The following is a 24,668-nucleotide window of genomic DNA, read 5'->3' on the forward strand; positions in this document are numbered from 1 at the left end:
GTGTAAACCTACCTTTAGTTGAAGCACCTTTAGCAGCAATTACAGACTCCAGTCTTCTTGGATATGATGCCACAAGGTTTTCCTACCGGGATTTAGGGATTTCCTGCCATTTCTCTCTGCAGATCCTCTCAAGCTCTGTTAGGTTGGATTGGGACCGTTGATGAACAACCATTTTACGGTCTTAACAGAGATATTCGATTGGGTTTAAGTCAGGGCTCTGACTCTTGTGTTGTCTTGGCTCTGTGCTTAGGGTCATTGTTGGAAGGTGACCCTTCAGCCAAGTCTGAGGTCTAGAGCACTCTGAATCAGGCTTTCATTAAGAATATCTCTGTGCTTTGCTCTATTCAGTTTTCCCTCAACCCTGACCAGTCTCCCTGTCCCAGCCGCTGAAAAACACCACCACAGCATGATGCTGCCACCACTATGGTTCACTGTAGAAATAGTTTTGGGCAGTGCTTGGTTTCCTTCAAATATGATGCTTAAAATTGAAACCAAAAAGTTCAATCTTGGCTTGATCAGACCATACAATCTTGTTTCTCACAGTTTGAGAGTCCTTTCATGACTGTGTCTTTTTCTGAGGAGAGGCTTCTTTCTGGTAATTTTGCTATAAAGCCAAGATTGGTGGAGTGCTGCAGTGATGATGGATGTAAAGTGGATTTAGATGGGCATACTGAGTGGCCGATTGTCGGGAAGGAAGCACTCCTTCCCGACAGTCAGCTGCTCGTTCAATGAAGAGGACCATGCATTTACATGCAGCGATCTCCTTCACTGTATGAGGACGGGGGATTGCTATAGCGATCCCCCGATCTCATACAGAATCATGGCTTCTGAGCAGCAGATCGCACATTTAGACGGACAGATGATCGGGAAGACTGTTCGCAGGAATGGATGATTATTGTGTCTAATTGCAAGTTTCTCCCTTCTGCACACAGGATCTTTAGGGTTCAGCAGAGTGACCATTGGGTTCTTGATCACGTCTCTTACCAAAGCCCTTCTCCCCCGATTACTTAGTTTGTTGGGGCAGCCAGCTCTAGGAAGAGTCCTAATTATTCTAAAATTTGCTCTTGGGAACTTTTTAGTGCTGCAAAAAAATCTCTAGATCTGAGCCTTCACACAATCCTGTTTCTGAGCTCTACCGGCAGTTCTTTCCCCCTCATGCCTTGGTTTTCGCTCTGATATGCATTGTCAGCTGTGAGACCTTATATAGACAGGGTTGTATATTTCCAAATCATGTCCGATCAACTTAATTTACCACTCTACAGGGAAATTTCCTGGTGGGACGATACCCAGAGGGCCACCTAAGCCCTCCTCTTGGCCACCCCTCGGTGGACTCCAATCAAGGTGTAGAAACATCTCAAAGACAATAAACAGAAATGGGAAGTCCCCAGAGCTAAAGGAAGCGTCATAGCAAAGGGTCTGAATACTTATGTCCATGCGAAATTTAACATTTTCCTTTTTAATAAATTAGAAAAAAATATTTCTAAAATTCTGATTTCACTTTCTCATTATGGGGTATAGAGTACAGAATGATTAGGGAAAAAAGTGAAAGAGTCTGAAGACTTTCCGAATGCACTGTATGTATGGTAGGAGTGGGAGAAATCATACCTTCCGATTTTTGAAAAGCCCAAGGAAGCACAATAGCAGTGCTGCGTGTAGCACGGTGTGTCAAATTTTCTTTACACTAGGCCACACCTTTAACTCTGCTCAATGCCTATTTATACATCTCATCCAGTTCCCTTTATGCCCCCACACAGTAATTATTTCCCCTTAGTGCACCCACACAGTAGTTATGCTTCCTTAATGCCGCCTTCACAGTAGTTATGTAGAGAGATAAGGTATAATGGATGGAAATCACTGATCGAACATGGACATGGGAACTATACATTTTTATTCATATGCAAATTACCTAGATGGAGCACCTAGGGCAGGCATGTCAAACTGCGGCCCTCCAGCTGTTGTAAAACTACAACTCCCACAATGCCCTGCTGTAGGCTGATACCTGTAGGCTGTCCGAGCATGCTGGGAGTTGTAGTTTTGCAACAGCTGGAGGGCCGCGAGTTTGACATGCCTGACCTAGGGGCTGGCCAGAGCCCTTGGAACACCAGTTTGTTACACCCCTTCAGCTCCAGTCCCTTCTCCTGTCTTCTTGTGCCTGTTGCTGCTCTCCAAGTGCCGAGACCTGTCATCTCATGCCTGTACTGTATCCCCCGGTCCCAGCACTTGCTCAGTTAGAATCTGAGCCAGGTGGACAACAGTGGGAGCAGGGTTGCCAAATGTCCAGAAATTTCTGGACAGTCTGTAAAAATAGGCAACTTTTTTCCAGTGCCTGTGAAAAAAAAATAGATGTGTCCATGATTATTTTGAGGCTGGTAGTACTTGACTAGATTATTTTGATTGTGATTTGCATCATTTTACAGCTCACTGTAAATGCTGGTAATGAGTTCTTATCAGTATAATGAGCTATAGACATGGATTACTTATAATCTTTATTATTCATTATGGTTTTCCAATTTGCCCGTAAAAAATGTTGGCTGTTCGTGATTTTGGATAAGTCGTCCAGAAAAAAGAAAATTTCTGGTTGGCAACCCTGAGTGAGAGACCAGATATTTTTTATAGCTTTTTTTAGGTGTTTTTGGTCATATAGTATGTTTAAGCACCTGGTGTTTTTGTATGCCTTGTGTCTTTTTTTTTTTTTTATATAGTAGTAAGTATATTGAATGCATTGTTACAAAAAAGCCACACAAAAATGCCAAAAGACAAAAAAAAAAATTATGAATGTCTATGGGACAAAAACACAAAAAATAAGGGCGAAATATGCCAGACCCACAACATGCTGTGAAAAAAAAAAAAAAAAAAAAAAGCGCCTGTGTGTCCGGTATTAAATATTTCCTATAGACTTCTATATAACATCTTGCGTTTGCATTTTTTTTTTGTATGGTTTTTTTGTCTAAGAAAACACTGTAAAGCAAAATGCAACAAATAATGCACCAAAACACCTGAAACACAGGAAAAAAACATGGCACCAGAAAAACTTTAGCACTGACCCTTATGAGTATGTGATATGCATAGCAACCATGTAGCCATACTGAATAGTAATTATTACTATTATCGGTCCTACAGTAATACGGGCTAGGTGTGGTAGGGTCGTGCTAGTGATGAATGGGGCTTGAGACCCCCGTCAGGAGCCCTCCCTGTCCCCAGGACACTGCGGGCTGTAAACTCCCCTCCCTCATTGTTTGCTGTGAAACTTCCAGCTTATAGTTGCAGCACTTGGACTAAACCATTACTCCGGACAGGTGAGCGCGCTTTCTAGAATACCAACAAGTTTCCTCTAGTTAGCCCAGAACACATGAAATCCATGTAGTACTTGAATGATTACCTTCGTTACTTGTGTGGCGCTGTGAGCTCAGACATACACGGCAAACAGCCGTTCTAGCTTGCTTCGGTGGTAACCCTCCCTCCCCCGTTTATGTAATGGTAGAGGCCCGCTGGAAGCTTGACCCAGGGGAGTATACACTTGGCTGAGAGGGGACAGGTTGGTGGTGAGGACTGCGGCGTCTGTTCAGGAGCACATGCGGCACTGAGCGGCTGCCAGGACTACAACAAGATGCCCATGAGAGGAGACAGGTTCCTTCAGCATCCTCCACAGAGCCACAGCAAGAAGCTGTCAGCATGGCTCGGCGTAAGTACCCACATGGTATGAGGCGAGATGGGCAGGAGGGGGTGAGACCTCACTGAACTTTGCTGTGCACACAGGGGGCTCGTTTTCTGGAGGCTCCTGGTGTAGAGAGGTCTGCAGTGCACTTGTCTGGCTCGTCCTGGGCTTCTTTCTCACGTTTCTATACATTGCAGGAGGCTGCTAAACGTATGGGACCTGCTAGGACAAAATAACATGGGAAGAGCAATATTTAGATGGTTTGCTACTTAATTTTATCTGCTCAGTCTCATAAGATTCTCCAATACCAGATTAAAGGAATTTTATTGTCCATGGAGTTGACAAAAGAGGGTGGTAATCTGATGGTAGTGGTCTGGGGGCAGCTTTGTGATTGCACAATGTAAGTGCACTGATTCCCAACCTGATTAGGGGGGCTGTAAATTGCTGCTAGGGTGCACTGCATTGACCTTTAAGCCTCTTACACATTTCTGTTTTTCAATGACGTGTGCTGTACTCAGGGCCGTCTTTAATATTGATTGGACCCTGGGCAAGAATTTACTTGGGCCCCCTGGATCCCGCCTTCCCACACCCTAAAAAAAAAAAAAAAAAAAAAAGCTAAAATCTTATACTCACCTGTTTCCTTTCACTGGTGCTCACTAGCTGCCGGTACGGCGAGGAATGGTGCAATGCAGACGCGCACACCTCACCGCGTCCTGGCACAGGCGGGCGTGATGATATCATCACGCCTGCCTGCTCTGGGATTTTACTACCAAATAGACCTCAGGCCTGTAGCCTATGACAAGTCTTGTCGCCATCTGCAAATTTTAAGGCGCATTGGCGACCATTTTGGTCGCCATCTGGAGCGCTGTATTGCATCAGTGACATGACCACTCTCCACATATGATATATTACATCAGTGACATCACCGCTGCCCACATATGATATATTACATCAGTGACATCACCGCTGCCCACATATAGGCTATATATTACATCAGTGACATCACCGCTGCCCACATATGATATATTACATCAGTGACATCACCGCTGCCCACATATAATGATATATTACATCAGTGACATCACCGCTGCCCACATATAGGCTATATATTACATCAGTGACATCACCGCTGCCCACATATAATGATATATTACATCAGTGACATCACCACTCTCCACATATAATGATATATTACATCAGTGACATCACCGCTGCCCACATATGATATATTACATCAGTGACATCACCGCTGCCCACATATAGGCTATATATTACATCAGTGACATCACCGCTGCCCACATATAATGATATATTACATCAGTGACATCACCGCTGCCCACATATAGGCTATATATTACATCAGTGACATCACCGCTGCCCACATATAATGATATATTACATCAGTGACATCACCGCTGCCCACATATAGGCTATATATTACATCAGTGACATCACCGCTGCCCACATATGATATATTACATCAGTGACATCACCGCTGCCCACATATAGGCTATATATTACATCAGTGACATCACCGCTGCCCACATATAATGATATATTACATCAGTGACATCACCGCTGCCCACATATAGGCTATATATTACATCAGTGACATCACCGCTGCCCACATATAATGATATATTACATCAGTGACATCACCGCTGCCCACATATAGGCTATATATTACATCAGTGACATCACCGCTGCCCACATATGATATATTACATCAGTGACATCACCGCTGCCCACATATGATATATTACATCAGTGACATCACCGCTGCCCACATATAGGCTATATATTACATCAGTGACATCACCGCTCTCCACATATATGTGGAGAGCGGTGATGTCACTGATGTAATATATTACTTACCGGTATATGTGGACAGTGGTGATGTTACTGATGTAATATATTACTTATATGTGGAGAGTGGTGATGTCACTGATGTAATATATTACTTATAAGTGATATATTACATCAGTGACATCACCGCTGTCCACATATAGGTGATATATTACATCTGTGACATCACCACTCTCCACATATAAGAGGCATATTACATCAGTGATGTCATCCCTCTATATGACGTTACAGACTACAGTTCGTTCTATTGTATGACACAGGAGATTATAAAGCTGCAGGGTGAGACATCGGACATGTGCCTGACACACACAAACTGTTTAGAGGGCGGAGCCCTGGGAAATGAGCGGGTGGCGGGTTGGTCTCCATACAGTGTGTGTGTATGTGTATGTGTGTGTATATATATATATATATATATATATATATATATATATATATATATATATATATATATATGTACAAGGGATGAGGCACCTGCTCCGCCGCTATCTGCTTGGCAGCCGCTGACGCCATCTTCCGTCTCTTCTAGCTGAGACCAGTTGCTCTGCACACCGGAAGCTCTGACAGTCACGTGACTTTCGGTCGCGCTCCTGGGCTCCTGCAGTCATATCGAGCTGGGTTGCGTACCCCCAATATTCGGCTACAGTGCGGCAGCTAAGGCTAAAAAGTCTTGTTGGTCACCGAGTGCTGCTTGGGCCCCCCAGGAGCAACTGGGCCCGGGGCAGCTGCCCCTTTTGCCCCGCGGTAAAGACGGCCCTGGCTGTACTCATTTTACACAGACAGCACACGTACCCATTGATTTAAATGTGTCTCTTCACATTTCAGTATTTTTTATTTATATATATATATATATATATATATATATATATATATATATATATATATATATATATATATATATATAATTTTTTTTTACAGGCAGGTTTTGCTGGACTGGTTTTTTGACACCATGTTCCATTTGAAGCCCCCCTGATGCACCCCTAGAGTAGAAACTCCAAAAAAGTGACCCCATTTTAGAAACTATGGGATAGGGTGGAAGTTTTGTTGGTACTAGTTTAGGGTACATATGATTTTTGGTTGCTCTATATTACACTTTTTGTGAGGCAAGGTAACAAGAAATAGCTGTTTTGGCGCCGTTTTTGTTATTTACAACATTCATCTGACAGGTTAGATCATGTGGTATTTATATAGAGCGGGTTGTCACGGACACGGCGATACCTAATATGTATAAAAATTTCTTATTTATGTAAGTTTTACACAATAATATCATTTTTGAAACAAAAAAAAAATCATGTTTTAGTTTGGTACTATTTTGGTGAGCAAACGCCTTTTTGATCGCTTGCTGTTGTACTTTTTGTGATGTAAGGTGACAAAAAATGGTTTATTTAGCACAGTTTTTATTTTTTACGGTGTTCATCTGAGGGGTTAGGTCATGTGGTATGTTTATAGAGCCGCTTGATATGCACGCGGCGATACCTAATATGTCTATTTATTTTTCCCTATTTTATTTAATTTTTTTACTTTATTTGGGGAAAATTATGTTTTTGTTTATTTTTACTTGAAACTTTAACTTTTTGGGGGGAAAAACTTTATTTTTTCAACCTTATTAATTTTTTTTACTTTATTTTTTTGTCCCACTTTGGGACTTCACCTTTTGGGGGTCTAATCCTTTAAAATGCATTCCAATACTTCTGTATTGGAATGTATTGGCTGTATGAGTAATACAGTGAGTATTAGTCATACAGCTTCCGGCCTGTGAGATCCAGGGGGCTGATTTGAGCAGGCACCGGCTTCCAATCACCGCCCACCGTGCGGCGGTGATTGGAAATACGCAGGGCGTACAGGTACACCCTGTGTCCTTAAGTACCAGGACATCAGGGCTTTCCTGTACGCCCTGTGTCCTGAAGAGGTTAAAGGGAGTCTGTCACCATATTTTGACATTCTAGACCGCTTACATAGCGCTGTAGCATAACTGTAGATGATTCAAATGGTACCTTTGTGTTCTTGAAGTTCACCCGAGGCAAAAACGGACTTTTATTCGTATGTAAATGAGGGCTCGCAAGTGCCGAGGGGCGGCGTTCACTTTGTTGGAGCCCAGGCTGCTCTGCCTCTTTTGCTCATATCCCCGCCCCAGCCTCTGCCCGCCCTTCTCTTCCCTCGCGTCCTCATTCTCTCCCAGCGAGATCCCGTGCCTGCGCTCTCCCTCGCTGGGCCGGGGCATGCACACTGCGATGCCCATTGTGGGCATGGCATCACTGTAGCTACTGCGCATGCATCGGCCAAACCAGCGGCAAGGAGGCGGACCATAGGCGCAGTAGCTACAGTGATGGCATTTTATACATTTTAATACAATGGTCCCTCAAGTTACAATATTAATTGGTTCCAGGACGACCATTGTATGTTGAAACCATTGTAACTTGAGTAATCTATTCCAAAGTCTTACAATAACATCCAAGATAAGAGAAAATGAAGCTGATAAGACAGATAAGACAAGTCCTTACATATAACAGGAATAGCTGCTAACTAGCCAACTAATCCAGCTATTGTACCAGAGAGGTGACCTGGATTGGTTGGATCTGAGTCTGAGACATTGTACGTTGAGTCTGGTTTCAACTTACAATGGGTCGGAAAAGACCATTGCATGTTGAAAATATTGTATCCTGAGGGATGTAGAAACGACCCATACAAACAATATGGTGGAAAACTATTCCATGTAAAATCCCGGCAAAAAACCAGGGGGCACTGCCTCCGTCTGGAGAAGAGAAAATTCAGTCTCCAGTGGTGACGAAGCTTGGAACAGTCTACCTCAGGTCGTGGAAACGGCAGGAACAGTGAATGTTTCCAAAAATGGCTTATGGCGCTTTTACACGTGACGTCTGAGCAGGCAATGAACTGGAAGGAGCCGTTCCTTTCCGATAATTGCCTGTTTGACAAAGCTGCATTTCTCACTTCTTCCGTATGGGGATGGGTGATCTCTACTGCATTCGCTTGTCCCCATACAGATTCACTGTTTCCAGGCAGCAGATGCCTGTGCACACGGCACGATCTGCTGTCCAGAAATGACTTTGGGATCAGCATAAACGATTATTTCTTCTGATAAATGAGCTTATGCAGCACCTTTTATACAGGGCAATTATCAGGACTGAGCATTCGCATTTGTACTAATTGTTGTCGATAATCTGCCCAATAATAGTCGCATATAAAGTGATCTTTAGATTAATTCTTAGATTACTGCCCATGAGAATGGGTAGAATTTTTAGGGTGTCTTCCGCAACTGAAAATCTGTTCCATTCAGCTAAATGGGGCTGGCAGAAATCCATGTGATTGCTGCCCCATTCAAATGAAAGGAACTGATTTTCAGTTGCAGAAAATTCTGCAACAAAATATGCAGCGTGTGAAGGCCCCCTAAAGGGTGTATTAGACAGGCAGATTTTCTACCCGATGATTGCTAACGAACGCTCGTTGGGGATCATCTTTCAGTGTAATACTCCCTCCGATTGCTCGTTCATCAGACAATCCAGGTTTTTCAGCATTCAGAAAGATCTGGCTTTGCTGACGGCAGATCGTGCTGTCCAATTACGATCTGCCGCCAGCACACCACTGTACAGCATGGGGACGAGTGGTGGCATAGCGATCGCTCCTCCCCATGTTGCTGAGGAGATCGCTCCATGTAACAGCTGCGGTCTCCTCAGCAGGCGATTGCTGGGTCTAATACACCCTTTACTCTCCTCCTCTAAGTCACATCCCGACCCATCCCTTGGTGGAACTTTGATGGTAATGTCTCTTTTTCAGCCATACTATGTGACTATGTACCTAGATTATTGAGGAAAATGCTCACCAAAAAAATCCATGATCCTGTTTTGGGTCCCAGTCACCGCCATCCTTTTTGCGACAGCTTTAGGCAGGTCTCCTCACAGAATCCTACAGCCAGATCTCCACCCACTTTATCTCCTCTTACTGGGTAGCAGCCACAAAATTCTGGGTCCACCGCTAGCAAATATTTTAAAGTAATCACAATGAGGAACACTTGTGTCCCTTGTGACTTGTAATTGCTGCTTAAAGGAGTTATCGGAGGCTGGAAATGCGCCCGTGCCCCTCACACTGGTTCAACTTACCTGGCTCCACGCTCCTGGTCCCTGCATGGCCGCCGCTGCTTCTCCCCGTGTGCGGATGAAAACATCCGGTGTCGGGGAGGGGGGTGGTGCAGCCAATGGCGGGCGGTGAGTGACATGAGCCTTCCTAGCGTCATCCGCGATGCTAGGTAGGCTCGTCCCCATCAGCACCTGCCATTGGCTGCTCCCCCACGTCACCGGATGTTTTCATCCGCGCACAGGGAGAAGCAGCTGCAGCTGTTCGGGTACCAGTAGCGGCACGGGGAGCCAGGTAAATAGAATGAGTGTGAGGGGCCTTTTCCAGCCTCGGATAACCCCTTTAAGGTCCATTTAGGCGGGACAATTTGGCAAGCAATTGTCAGGAAGGAAGCATTCGCCTGCTCGTTAAGTGAAGGAAACCACTGCATTTACAGGCAGCGATCTCCTGCACAGTATGGGGAGGAACGATCACCTACTACCTCCGTTCCGCATCTCACCTTCCAGATTTACGGACCCATTCAAGTGGATACGCATCCGTGATGCGGTGCAAAAACAGCCGGGCCCACGTATGCGGTGCAAAAACAGCCGGGCCCACGGTTGTGTGCATGAGCCCTTACGATGCTTTTTTTATTTATTTATTTTCACATGAAATCTGTGCAGAAAAAACTTGCGTAAATTGCACTGGATGCAGGCACCAGTAAGCTTATTTTACGTCAGTAATTTTCCCATCTAGATGTGGTGCATTTTTATTTTGGACGGCATCCGGACTGAACCCTAACCCGTTTTATTTCAATGGGTATAAGCACCTTGTTTTTCACTGATCATCTGTCCGTTGAGGAAAAATCACGTCATGTTCCATCACCCGCCTTTCACACAGGACCGGTCCATTCAAGTCATTGGGTCAGTCAGAAAAACACTGACGGCCCACTGCATGCGGTCCGTTTTTTTAACTAACTGTTGCAAGGAGATGCCGTGTCTTCTTGTTCGGTTTTTCTTTCACTTTGTGAAAAACAGACAAATGAAAGACTGAACGCCATCGTGCACGGATTCTACTTGTATGCTCAACCATCCGCTTTTCTAACACGTTCTGTATCGCTTGTGTGACAGAGGCTTTAGACTTCAATATGAATTATGCAGAGTCCTTGTGACTGCAGTGCAGATTACTTTCATGGCACTGCAGTATCGGAGATCAGCCTGGTGTCAGTCATTCCTTGGCTCTGTTTGCCAGGATATTATGTTCTCCTAAGCGTTTTGGAGTTTTCATGGTTACACGGCCTGAGGCTGGTGCATCAATGGTCAGCTGGGAGCTCGGCTTACACAACAGGGATTACATTACACTACACGTTTTACAGCAAAACTTGTTATTTGTAATATGGGTATATAATGGATATTCCTATATACAGAGATGATATGGCTCTCTAGTTCATTAATAGTTGTACATGTAGGGCTCTCTTCACATGTCCATCAAATGATTTCTTTTTCTGTTCTACCGTAGGAGCAGAAAGACAAAAATAAGAGTGCCAAGTCCGTCATATGACATCGCCCAATGCACTTTACTGATTTTTATATTTAGGTCTGTCGGTTCTACCACAGTTTCTGTCATTTTGACGGGAAGGATAGCACTGCTTGCTGCGCTTTTTTTCCAGTCAAATATGGTGAAATTTCGAACAGATGCTCCTGACAGTAGTGTGCACAGAGCCTTATGATGCATTTACACACGCCAACTGAGTGGGCAATTATTGGGAAGGTACTGTATGTTCCCGGATATTGCCAGCGTTTGAGAGGAAGTGAGAGCTGCATGACGAGCGATTGCTACTGCAGTCACTGTTTCTGGGCTGAAGATCACTATTTACACAGCACGATCTTCGGCCCAGAAGTGATGATTTTGGTGTCGGCACAAATGATTTCACCCGATGAATGAGCGGCTGATTGGTGGCCTCTTTACACGGGCTAATTATTGGGAACAAGTTTTCATATAAACATCGGTTACCAATAATGTGCAAAGGGACCTTTGCATATTAAAGCAGTTGTCCACTATTTTACAAGATATGGCCTATCCTAAAGGCCCCTGTACGCTGCTAGATTTAGCAGACGATTTAGCGTTCCTTCCCAACAATCGCCTGCTCGTTATTGAAGGTGAAGCACTGCATTTACATGCAGCGATATCCTCCACAATATGGGGAGGAGTGATTTAAAAATGCCATTGCTTGCCCCCAAACAGAATAATTGTTTTCCGGCAGCAGAGCGTGTTTAGACGGCACGATCCACACACTACACTATTATCCTTGGGTGCGACCAGATAGACCCCCATTGAAATCAATGGGACCATTTTTCACGGCCGTTTAAAAAGGAGTTCACCCGTCTAATGTTCGTTAAAAACGGCTACACCAAAAGGCATTCAGGGGTTGAAAAAAAAAAATCTCACCTCATCCACTTGCACACACGGGGACACTAGCTCTTCACTGCTGGATTTAGTACCTGTCATTCCAAGTGTTGTGACATCATGCTGGGAACACAGGTCCTGCTGCCTCCAGTGAGAAGCGAGTGTTCCATTGCATGCAGTGGATTAGGTGAGTATATATGTGTGTGTGTGTCTCAACGTCTCTGTCTCCTTTATGTGCCACCGAACTACTGGACCGATCTTCACCAAATTTGGCACTCAGGTACTGGGAAGGTTCTAGACTGGGTCACAGCTCTCTAGGATGTACTGTTCCTGAGAGAGTCCCAAAAAATGACATGCATTAGCCAATACAAGCCTGCAAGTCTATCTCTTCGTATCCCAACTGCTATACACACGGTCACATGTTCCTTATCGGCCAATAGAAGCTCACATTCCCTTAGTCTTCACATACACACAGTTTTACTCCAGGTTTCCATAACAACCCAGCCATTTTTTTTCATTGCAGTAGGTCAGCTTTAGGCTAGGGCTACACAACGATATGTGTCGCGGGACACACAGGGCACAACTACACTGCTATATGTGTCACGCGACAATTTTTATAATGATAGTCTATGGTCTTGCACTGCGACATGCAACATACTGCGACATGCAACATACGGCGGCGCGACAGTCGCAGAAAAATGGATGGATGGATTTTTTGCGACTGTAGTGTCGGAGTTGTAGCATGTCGTAGTGCGACACCATAGCCTATCATTATAAAAATTGTTGAGACAAAATGTCACGCGACACATGTTGTCGTGTAGCCCTAGCCTTAAAGGGACAGATCGCTATGCAGGTCAGTGTTAAGGGGGCAGGGGCCACTATTAAAGGGGTAGCTGCCATTAAGGTCACTGTTAAGGGAGAAGGGGCCACTATTAAATCGGCAACTGCTGTGGAGGTCAATGTTAAGGCAGCAGGGTACTGTGGAGGTCACTGTTAAAGAGGCGGGCTGCTGTGAAGGTCAAAGTTAAGGGGATGGGCTGCTGTGGAGGTCCCATTTTAAAGTGGCGGGGCACTGTGGGGAGTCGTGTGTTAAATGGTGGGGCACTGTGGAGGTCACTATTAAAGGGGCAGGCACTGTGGAGGTCACTATTAAAGAGGCAGTCACTGTGGATATCACTATTAAAGGGGTGGCCATTATGAAGGTCACTGTTAAAGGGGTGGTCATTGTTAAAGGGAGTCTTTCACCTAATCACCTCAGATCAGGTTATAGACTCTTTAACCCTCATTACATTTGCATAAGTTTAAAAAGTGTTATTTTCATTATCTGGACGAGGGACACAGAAGAGAAAGGTACGATTGTAATAAGGGTCAAAGAGTCTATAACCTGATCTGAGCGGTCTAAAACGCTCAGATTAGGTGAAAGACTCCCTTTAAAGGGGCGGGCACTGTGGAGGTCACTGTTAAAGGGGCAGACATTGTGGAGGTTACTGTTAAAGGGGCGGGCACTGCTGGGGCCACTGTTAAAGGGGCGGGCACTGTGGAGGTCACTGTTAGGGCCGCTTCACACGAGCGGATGCCGTGCGTGGCATCCGCTCCGTGAAAGAGTGCCAAGACCCACTGCAGAGGCACGGAGCGGTAACATGACTGTTAATGCTCCGTGCCTCTCTGTGATCTCTTTACTACGAAATCACAGTTGTCACTGTGATTTCGTAGTAAAGAGATCACAGAGAGGCACGGAGCATTAACAGTCATGTTACCGCTCCGTGCCTCTGCAGTCTGCAGCGGGTCTTGGCACTCTTTCACGGAGCGGATGCCACGCACGGCATCCGCTCGTGTGAAGCGGCCCTTAAGGGGCAGGAGACTGTGGAGGCCACTATTAAAGGAGCAGAGTACTGTGGAAGTCACTGTTAAAGGGGCGGGATGCTATAGAGGTCACTGTGATGGAGAACACTGTGAATATCTTTTAACCTCACACACAAACATTGAATGAAATAGATGAAATATACCCATGCGAAGCCGGGTCATAATGTACATTTTTTTTATTTTTTAAGGGATCGGTCGACACTACTGGGTGACTAAATGAAATGGGGCACAAATATTTCTGATGGGCACTAAGAGGCCATTATTTATACTGAGGGGGCACTATGTGGGACATTATTCATACTGGGAGCACTATGGGGGGTATTTGATGCCCAAGGGGCAATTAACTACATCCGTTTTTAATACATTGATGGCCATGAGAAAATGCCAGTGTCTCAGTTTTTCATGTAAATTTTTTTTTTCACTGCAATGTGAATGCGGCCTTAGGCCACTTTCTGTATTTTGCGTCAATATTAATAGGCCAAAATCAGGGGTGTATCCTACACAGCGTAAAACTAAGGCCTCATGCACGCGACCGTTGTGTGCATCCGCGGCCGTTGTTCCATTTTCAGTTTTTTCCACGGACCCATTGACTTTCAATTGGTCCGTGGAAAAATCGGAAAATGCTCCGTTTGGCATCCGCGTCAGTGATCCGTGTTTCCAGTCCGTGAAAAAAATATGACCTGTCCTATTTTTTTCACGGACAACGGTTCACGGACCCATTCAAGTCAATGGGTCCCTGAAAAATCACGGCTGCACACAACATTGTCGTCCGTGATCCGTTTTTTCCTATCATTTCAAAGGCAAACGTGACTTCGATTTTATTTTTTTATTTTTTTCATTTTTCATGTCCGTGGATCCTCCAAAAATCAAGGAAGACCCACGGAAGAAAAAACGGACATGGATCACGGAACAACGGAAACCGTTTTTGCGGACCGTCAAAAAAAACGTCTGTGTGCATGAGGCCTTATGGAAAGATTTGTACCTTTTTATGAGCTTTGGAGCCACTGCTGATTTTGTTTTTGTAATACTGCTGCAAAATACTGACCTAAATATGCAAGTGTAAAAGTGGCCTAAGACTCTAGTGTGGCCCCAGAGAGCCTCATTTGCTTCCATACAGACTCTGTCAAGTGCTGTATGTATGGAGCTATTCTCTGGCAGCAATGCTTCTAACATGAGAATTGCCTAGCACATAGAGCATGGGATGGAGTCAGGTTTGTACCATATTCTGGCAGAAGAAGCCTGTGTATGAGAGCAGAGGCATGTGATGGCACAGTAGAGGCCCTAGGAACTTATATGGGTGCACTATTAGGATATGGGCACGTATATGAGGTCTCTTTCCTGACATGTCCCTCAGTTTAGAAAACTGTAGAAACTTCAGATTTAGAATTTTTCTGCAGAAACATTTTTATTTAATGCCTACATTTGGAAAGGATCTCCTCATTCTCTTCTTTTGCTCATAAACCCTTAAACATAGGAAGTAAAGAAAATGACTGGTGGAGCATAAACTAATGGTAATTGTCAAACCAGCCACTTCATATACAAAAGATTGCTATGTCATACTTTCACGCTCGGATTCAATCAGAACCGTAAGAAAAAGAGTAAATGTTAATTTGCCTGTAAAAACATTTATTTCTGTGTAGTTTCGAGACATAACATTCTTTCAGTCACGCTTGCCATATTAATTAGAGAAAAAATATGCCAGGAATGGATTGTCTTGGTGAAGGGAAGCAGTGTTTGGGTGCTAAGAATGGCTGCATTGTTTGCTGTACAACGCACGGGTAGTAAATGCCTTGTAGAGGTCTTATTCTGCGTGTCTGTTTTGTTTGCCTTTTTAACAAGCTTCTATGTCTGTTACAAGACGGACAGTGTTCTTAGTATTTTAGCTTTTTATTTTTTCTTCCTTTTAGTTTTCTAAATAATATTTGCCTCTGTTTTTGGTGATTTTATTTTTTTACGCTGTTTTTATTATTTTTAAATTTCTATGTCTGAGAAAATATAAAAGAGAAAAAATGTTCACCATTTTTTTTTTCTTTTAAATAGTGCTAAGTGCAACTAATATAGATTTTTAAATTGTGTCCCTTTCCTTTTATGGCCATTTTATATATGGGAATTTTATAATCGCTATGGGAGAAGCTAGAAACTGCAGTGTTGGTTAGTAGTGGTGGTCTTTTATTTATTTTTATGTTGTTTTTTTTTATGCTATATGTATGTATGTGTGTGTGTGTCTGGTCCTGCTAAGACCCAACAGCTTGTGCAGTGACCTGGGACCCGATGATCATGTAATCGCTAGGACTGGAGCAAGAAGTGGCATTGTGTTCTGTGTATACTGCAGTGGTTGAAGGCAGGGATAGTAGAATACTGTCTCTAGGTAGGTTACATGAAAGTGCGTAAAGCAACAAATGGCGTAAAACCCTTCTAGCAAAAGCTAGCTCAGGAGAAGCTGGGAAAACCTATAATCGGACACTAAGACTAATTAGCTATAGAAATGAGTTTTATTGGAATACATTGTTAAAAAACATATAATAAGAGATGACAAACATATCAATATCAAAGTGCGGTACACCCTGGGAGATATAAATAAGAGGTATAACATGAAAAGGAGCCTGGGGAGAGAATGTTAGGAAAGGGTCTGTTGGATAAGCATCTAGACAGCAAAAAGTCACGTCTCTGCCCTCCTAAATGACTCACAGATGGTACATATTGTGACTTCAATATAAATGTAAATGATCACATACCGTTAATCAGAATAAAATCTCTACAGGAAGACCGCACACCCTGACGCGCATTTCGGTGGAAACCTTCCTCTGGGGGCACTGTGTGTAATAGCAGTGGTCTCCTCTGCTAGCTAGCAGGTGATTGCCAGGAGGGAACGCTTCCCTCTCGACAGTTGCTCAATGGGCCTGTGTAATATAGGCATTATACTTTTTGTTTATACCCTTGTTCCTTGCATATAGGGTTCTGAATCTCAAAGGAAAAAAATAATCGCCCTACTGTCCTGTCAGGCAGGATCAAATTACTGGTTGAAGTGCAGCATACAAGAGGTGGGGCATTGCAAGTAATTATTAACTTGATATCATTTGACTTGTGGGATTGATGTACTCCTTTACCACTGTCCATGACACACCATGCAATGCAGGTAGACGGCAGGCCTGTCCGCAAACTTTCCTCAGTCATCAAGCAAAACAGGCGCCGCACTTACACATGGCCCGGAAAACTTACAGTCAGATTTCAAGATCAGGTAAAGGAGGAGTTGTAGTATGAATTAGTGGGTGTTACGTTGCTTTGTATCTTTCACAGGCGTTGTCATTGACTTACAGTACTTTAGTACTATGGTGACATTAGGCAGCGAACCTAGTGAAAAGTACTAATGTGCTATAGTCTCATCATGTAAAAAAATGAAGTATGATTTGTTAGTAGTTTTTTCCCCTCTTTCATTCTGTTCTCCAGTGGATGATATTCATAAGGGGGCTAAGTAGTAAAACTTGCAGTTATACGTTAATGTGTTTATTAGTCGAGACCACCTACAAATGATAATGGTACGTATTCTCAACAATGGCTTTTAACCCCGATCCATCTCATGGGAATTTTTTTTCATTTTTTTTTTTTTTTGCATCAAAGCCTTCTTATGTGAGCATAACGGGCACAACTTGCTTCTGAGCACAATTTTATTTAGGATCATGTGTAATTTATTTCTTATTCATTCATTTATTCATGCATTTTTTTTATATGGTTGTTGTAGTTGTGAACTTTGTTTATATCTATTACACATTGTTCTCAGGCTTTCCACTTCCATTTCTCATTATAGTGTATTAACCCTGCTAAAATCTACAGCACAAAAATCAGTAGCAGAATCAGATGCCTTCTTTGATAAATCCAGTGCAGGTGGGTTTCACATAAGGCAGAGCAGCTGTGACCAACATACGAACAGTATTAGTGGTCCTGCTGCCGGTGGTCATTTGTCAGTCCCCTTTGAATTACAAAAGGGAGCCAGGCAGGGATGCCTCCTATCACCCTTGTTGTTTAATATAGCTATTGAACCCTTAGGCTCCATTCACACGTCCGCAAAATGGGTCCGCATCCTTTCCACAATTTTGCGGAAAGGGTGCGGACCCATTCATTCTCTATGGGGACGGAATGTGCTGTCCGCATCCACATTTGCGGATCCGCACTTCCGCATCCGTGCTTCAGTTTCCGCAAAAAAATAGAACATTTTCTATTCTTGTCCGCAATTGTGGACAAGAACAAGCATATTCTATTATGTCGGCAATGTGCGGTCCGCAAAATGCGGAACGCACATTGCCGCTTTCCGTGTTTTGCGGATCCGTGTCTCCATGTATCAGCAAAACACATTGCGGACGTGTGAATGGAGCCTTATCCCGTTACCTCCAAACTTCTGAACTTTTAGAGGACATTATGGTGGGAAAACGTGAAGTAAAGATATCATTATTCGCAGACGATATTATCTTGTTTCTAGATAATACAACCACACAAATACCTAAAATATTTTCTGCACTGACAGAATTTGGTTTGTATTCAGGATACAAGGTGAATTTATCTAAGTGTGAGCTATTAGATTTAGGGGGTAATATGGGCAGAGGTGCCTTAATACACAGGGTTCATGGGATTGCACCCCTAAGATTCCATATCAAATACTTAGGAATAAAGATAGGTCACTTCCCTATATAACCTAAACTACAATCCTTTACTGGAAAGGATATCCTCAGATTTGAAAAGGTGGGCCCAACTCCAGCTTAATTTAGTGGGGAGGTGTCACCTAGTCAAGATGTTATGTTTTGCCAGACTCTTTTATATCCACTACAAACGATCCCGATACTGATAAAGCAAAAAGACATAACTTTAAATTCACATTTTATCTCCTTCATATGGGCAGGAAAGAGAGCGAGGATTGCCCTGGATAAACTTATGACACCCAAGATAGAAGGGGGAGTAAACTTCCTTAACGTAAGGGGGTATAATCTAGCATGTTTATTACGCCATGTTTTGGACTGGAAAAGAAACACCAGTTATTACTCCAATTTACCATTGGAGAGAAGTATGGGGTACCCATGGGACCTAATGGTCTTTGTGCATTCCAGAATCCCTGATCTTCCACCGGTGGTAAAACGATCTATTCTCCTTAGAGATACCCTTATTACCTGGAAAATTACACATAAATTATTTAATCTTTCCTACCATTGCTCTAAACACTTACCCCTATGGAACTCACCAGATTTTTATGAAGGGGAGATGAGCCACTTGTATAAATGTTGGAAGGAAAAGGAAATAACTAGGGCACCTGATTCATGATAAGGAGCCAAGGTGGTTATCATTGGAAGAATTATGTAGCAAATTTGGTCTCCAGGGTTCTCGGTATTTTCCCTACCAGCAAATTCTGCATTACTGCAGGGCAAAACTGAGAGACCTTTCTAGAGAGGCTCCCTGGAATGCCTTTGACACCCTCCTTTCCTCTAATACCAGAAATTCCATTTCAGATTTGTACTCCTTTCTTAGAAGCAAGTTACTACCGGGAGACATCCATACAATATATAAAGGCTGGGCACAACAATTGGGGGATCAGGAGATGGGAAAAAAGATTATTAGTGGATGGACAGACTTTAGAAAACATATCATATCTGAAAACTGGAGAGAAACTCGGTTAAAAATCATGCCTAGGGCAATCTATGCTTTTAACGTACCTCCCTCGGCCCTCATGCCTGACAGGCAAACAAAATGCTCTGATCTGTACCATGGGCTTTGGGGATGCCACACATTGTCAGCGTTCTGGGAGGACATTCACTCTATGGTCTAGGGATCCTGTGTACAGGTGGGGCCCATGGATTATAAAATGGCGTTGTTTCATACAGATGGATGGGCATTTGAGCCATCAACTGGCGGGGTTACTCATTTGCCTTCAGTGGCGCATACCATTTTCATGGCAGCGAAAAGATGCATTTTAGCAAACTGGCTACTCCCACAGCTCCCAAATACAAACCGGATTCCCAGAAAGTTGGGACACTATACAAATCGTGAATAAAAACTGAATGCAATGATGTGGAGGTGCCAACTTCTAATATTTTATTCAGAATAGAACATAAATCACGGAACAAAAGTTTAAACTGAGAAAATGTACCATTTTAAGGGGAAAATATGTTGAATCAGAATTTCATGGTGTCAACAAATCCCCAAAAAGTTGGGACAAGGCCATTTTCACCACTGTGTGGCATCTCCCCTTCTTCTTACAACACTCAACAGACGTCTGGGGACCGAGGAGACCAGTTTCTCAAGTTTAGAAATAGGAATGCTCTCCCATTCTTGTCTAATACAGGCCTCTAACTGTTCAATCGTCTTGGGCCTTCTTTGTTGCACCTTCCTCTTTATGATGCGCCAAATGTTCTCTATATGTGAAAGATATGGACTGCAGACTGGCCATTTCAGTACCCAGATCCTTCTCCTACGCAGCCATGATGTTGTGATTGATGCAGAATGTGGTCTGGCATTATCTTGTTGAAAAATGCAGGGTCTTCCCTGAAAGAGATGACGTCTGGATGGGAGCATATGTTGTTCTAGAACCTGAATATATTTTTCTGCATTGATGGTGCCTTTCCAGACATGCAAGCTGCCCATGCCACACACACTCATGCAACCCCATACCATCAGAGATGCAGGCTTCTGAACTGAGCGTTGATAACAACTTGGGTTGTCCTTGTCCTCTTTGGTCCGGATGACATGGCGTCCCAGATTTCCAAAAAGAACTTCGAATCGTGACTCGTCTGACCACAGAACAGTCTTCCATTTTGCCACACTCCATTTTAAATGATCCCTGGCCCAGTGAAAACGCCTGAGCGTGTGGATCTTGCTTAGAAATGGCTTCTTCTTTGCACTGTAGAGTTTCAGCTGGCAACGGCGGATGGCACGGTGGATTGTGTTCACTGACAATGGTTTCTGGAAGTATTCCTGAGCCCATTCTGTGATTTCCTTTACAGTAGCATTCCTGTTTGTGGTGCAGTGTCGTTTAAGGGCCCGGAGATCACGGGCATCCAGTATGGTTTTACGGCCTTGACCCTTACGCACAGAGATTGTTCCAGATTCTCTGAATCTTCGGATGATGTTATGCACAGTTGATGATGATAGATGCAAAGTCTTTTGCAATATTTTTATTTTTTTTTTTGTGTTAATTGGTCTTCCAGCTCTTCGTTATGCTCAAATTTTCTTTTTCCAACCTCTTATTGCTACTTGTCCCAACTTTTTGGGGATTTGTTGACACCGTGAAATTTTGAATCAACGTATTTTTCCTTTAAAATGATACATTTACTCGGATTAGGGCTCTTTCACACCTGCATTCTTGTCTTCCGGCATAGAGTTCCGTCGTCGGGGCTCTATGCCGGAAGAATCCGGATCAGTTTTATCCTAATGCATTCTGAATGGAGTGAAATCCGTTCAGGATGCATCAGGATGTCTTCAGTTCCGGAACGGAACGTTTTTTGGCCGGAGAAAATACCGCAGCATGCTGCGCTTTTTGCTCCGGCCAAAAATCCTGAAGACTTGCCGCAAGGCCGGATCCGGAATTAATGCCCATTGAAAGGCATTGATCCGGATCCGGCCTTAAGCTAAACGTCGTTTCGGCGCATTGCCGGATCCGACGTTTAGCTTTTTTAGAGTGGTTACCATGGCTGCCGGGACGCTAAAGTCCTGGCAGCCATGGTAAAGTGTAGCGGGGAGCAGGGGAGCAGCATACTTACCATCCGTGCGGCTCCCGGGGCGCTCCAGAGTGACGTCAGGGCGCCCCAGGCGCATGGATGACGTGATGGCATGGCACGTCATCCATGCGCATGGGGCGCTCTGACGTCACTCTGGAGCGCCCAGGGAGCCGCACGGATGGTAAGTATACCGCTCCCCGCTCCCCGCTCCTCCTATGGCAACCAGGACTTTAACTTTAATAGCGTCCTAGCTGCCATAGTAACACTGAAAGCATTTTGAAGACGGATCCGGACAACGCAAGTGTGAAAGAGGCCTTAAACTTTTGATCTGTCATCTACGTTCTATTACAAATAAAATATTGACATTTGCCCTCTCCATATCATTGCATTCAGTTTTTATTCACGATTTGTATAATGTCCCAACTTTTTTGGAATCCGGTTTGTAATAGGCAGGTTGTATTGGTTATAAAAAAGGCCTTATGGATAGAACAAATAATAACGGCAAAGAGTACCAGATACAATATTTTTTTTTTCCATTTTGTAAAGAACTTTATTATTAGATATTGTGAGGACAGAGAGAGAGAGAAGTATTGGTTGATCCCTTCCGGCACACTAACTGGTATCTTCTGGAAGAACTCAAGGGCACTTTAGGGAAATGAAGAGAGACAACATCCAGAATTGAATAGAACCTGAATTAATTACCCTGGTTAAGGAAGGTAATTACTTAGAGGCATACTATTTTTACTATACTAATGTAACAGACCCATAGGGGAAGTTTATGATGTTACACAAAAATGTTGTGACTGCTTCATGTAAAGATTGATTGATATCTGTCACATTTAAATTTCTGTACGATATGATTGTATGGACATACAAAATTTGCAAAATCAAATACAATTTTGATTAAAAAAAGGCAGAATCAGCTGAAAACAGGTAGTTTTTGGTAGCTGTTTTTAGTTTTATTTATAAGCATTTTCGAAGTGTTTTTGAGGATTTTTTGCTTACCCTTTGACTTCTATGGAAACCACAAATAAAAGAAGTAACATGTCACTTCTCAAGGATTTTTTTTTTTTCTTTTTTCTATTGAAGTCGATGGTAAACTGTTGATGGAGGTTTAACTCCTTAGGGACTGGGCTCATTTCACCTTAAGGACCAGGCAATTTTTTGCAAATCTGACCAGTGTCACTTTATGTGGTGATAACTTTAAAACGCTTTGACTTATCCAGGCCATTCTGAGATTGTTTTTTTTTTCCCCCGTCATATATTGTACTTCATGACACTGGTAAAATGGAGTAAAAAAAAATCATTTTTATTTATAAAAAAAATACCAAATTTGCCAAAACTATGGAAAAATTGGCAAATTTCCAAGTTTCAATTTCTCTACTTCTATAATACATAGTAATACCTGCAAAAATAGTTATTACTTTACATTCCCCATATGTCTACTTCATGTTTGGATCATTTTCGGAATGGCATTTTATTTTTTGGGGATATTACAAGGCTTTAGAAGTTTAGAAGCAAATCTCGAGATTTTTTTAATTTTTTTTATTTATTTATGTAAGTTTTACACAATGATTTCATTTTTGAAACAAAAAAAATCATGTTTTAGTGTTTCCATAGTCTGAGAGCCATAGATTTTTCAGTTTTGGGGCGAATATCTTGGGTAGGGTATGATTTTTGCTGGATGAGATGACTGTTTGGCACTATTTTGGGGTGCATATGGCTTTTTGATCGCTTGCTATTACACTTTTTTGTGATGTAAGGTGACAAAAAATGGTTATTTATTTTTTACGGTCATGTGATATTTTTATAGAGCCGGTCGATACGGACGCTGCGATACCTAAGGCCTCTTTCACACTTGCGTTGTCCGGATCCGCGTGTACTCCACTTGCCGGAGGTACACGCCGGATCCGGAAAAACGCAAGTTTACTGAAAGCATTTGAAGACTGATCCGTCTTCAAAATGCTTTCAGTGTTACTATGGCAGCTAGGACGCTATTAAAGTCCTGGTTGCCATAGTAGGAGCGGGGAGCGGGGGAGCGGTATACTTACAGTCCGTGCGGCTCCCGGGGCGCTGCAGAGTGACATCAGAGCGCCCCATGCGCATGGATGACGTGCCATGCCATCACGTCATCCATGCGCTTGGGGCGCCCTGACGTCACTCTGGAGCGCCCCGGGAGCCGCACGGATGGTAAGTATGCTGCTCCCCCGCTCCCCACTACACTTTACCATGGCTGCCAGGACTTTAGCATCCCGGCAGCCATGGTAACCATTCAGAAAAAGCTAAACGTCGGATCCGGCAATGCGCCGAAACGACGTTTAGCTTAAGGCCGGATCCGGATCAATGCCTTTCAATGGGCATTAATTCCGGATCCGGCCTTGCGGCAAGTCTTCAGGATTTTTGGCCGGAGCAAAAAGCGCAGCATGCTGCGGTATTTTCTTCGGCCAAAAAACGTTCCGGAACTGAAGACATCCTGATGCATCCTGAACGGATTTCACTCCATTCAGAATGCATTAGGATAATCCTGATCAGGATTCTTCTGGCATAGAGCCCCGACGACGGAACTCTATGCCGGAAGACAAGAACGCAAGTGTGAAAGAGCCCTAATATGTCTACTCCCCCCCCCCCCCCCCCCCCACCCCTATTTTTTTTACCCTTTTTTTTTTTTTTTTTTTTTTACTTTATTTTGGGAAAATTACATTTTCTTTTGTTTATTTTAACTTAAAACTTTTAATTTTTTGGGGGCAACCTTATTTTTTTCAACTCCTTTTTTTTTTTTTTTGTCCCACTTTGGGACTTCAACTTTTGGGGGTCTAATCCTTTACAATGCATTCCAATACTTCTGTATTGGAATGCATTGGCTGTATGAGTAATACTGTGTGTATTACTCATACAGCTTCCGGCCTGTGAGATCCAGGGGGCTGGATTTCACAGGCACATCTCAGGAAGGCATCGCGCTGCCTTCCATGCCATCGGGTCTCCCCTACAGCCCCACGGGGACCCGATGGCACCTGCGCCCGACACTGCACCATAAAAAGCCGCAAACCGCCCCCCCGCGCATTTAGCCAATAATTTGAGCAGGCACCTTGTTCCAATCACGCCCGCCGCGCGGCGGT

At 43.5% G+C, this 24,668-nt stretch overlaps 1 protein-coding gene across 4 annotated transcripts in view; it reads left to right on the plus strand.

The window, feature by feature from the left end:
* Positions 1-24,668, plus strand: part of LOC122922236 (tight junction protein ZO-2-like) — a 130,474-nt gene that overhangs the window by 43,215 nt on the left and 62,591 nt on the right. The window contains exon 1 of one of the 4 annotated variants that reach the window (XM_044272800.1): positions 3,539-3,682. The exons of the other annotated variants lie outside the window; for them this stretch is intronic. Coding sequence (XP_044128735.1) covers positions 3,608-3,682 — 75 coding nt within the window. The 5' untranslated portion in view covers positions 3,539-3,607. Of the gene's footprint in view, positions 1-3,538; positions 3,683-24,668 lie in introns of those variants that run through there. 4 annotated transcript variants of the gene reach the window in all.

The sequence above is a fragment of the Bufo gargarizans genome, chromosome 1, assembly GCF_014858855.1.
Source record: "Bufo gargarizans isolate SCDJY-AF-19 chromosome 1, ASM1485885v1, whole genome shotgun sequence".
NCBI lineage: Eukaryota > Metazoa > Chordata > Amphibia > Anura > Bufonidae > Bufo > Bufo gargarizans.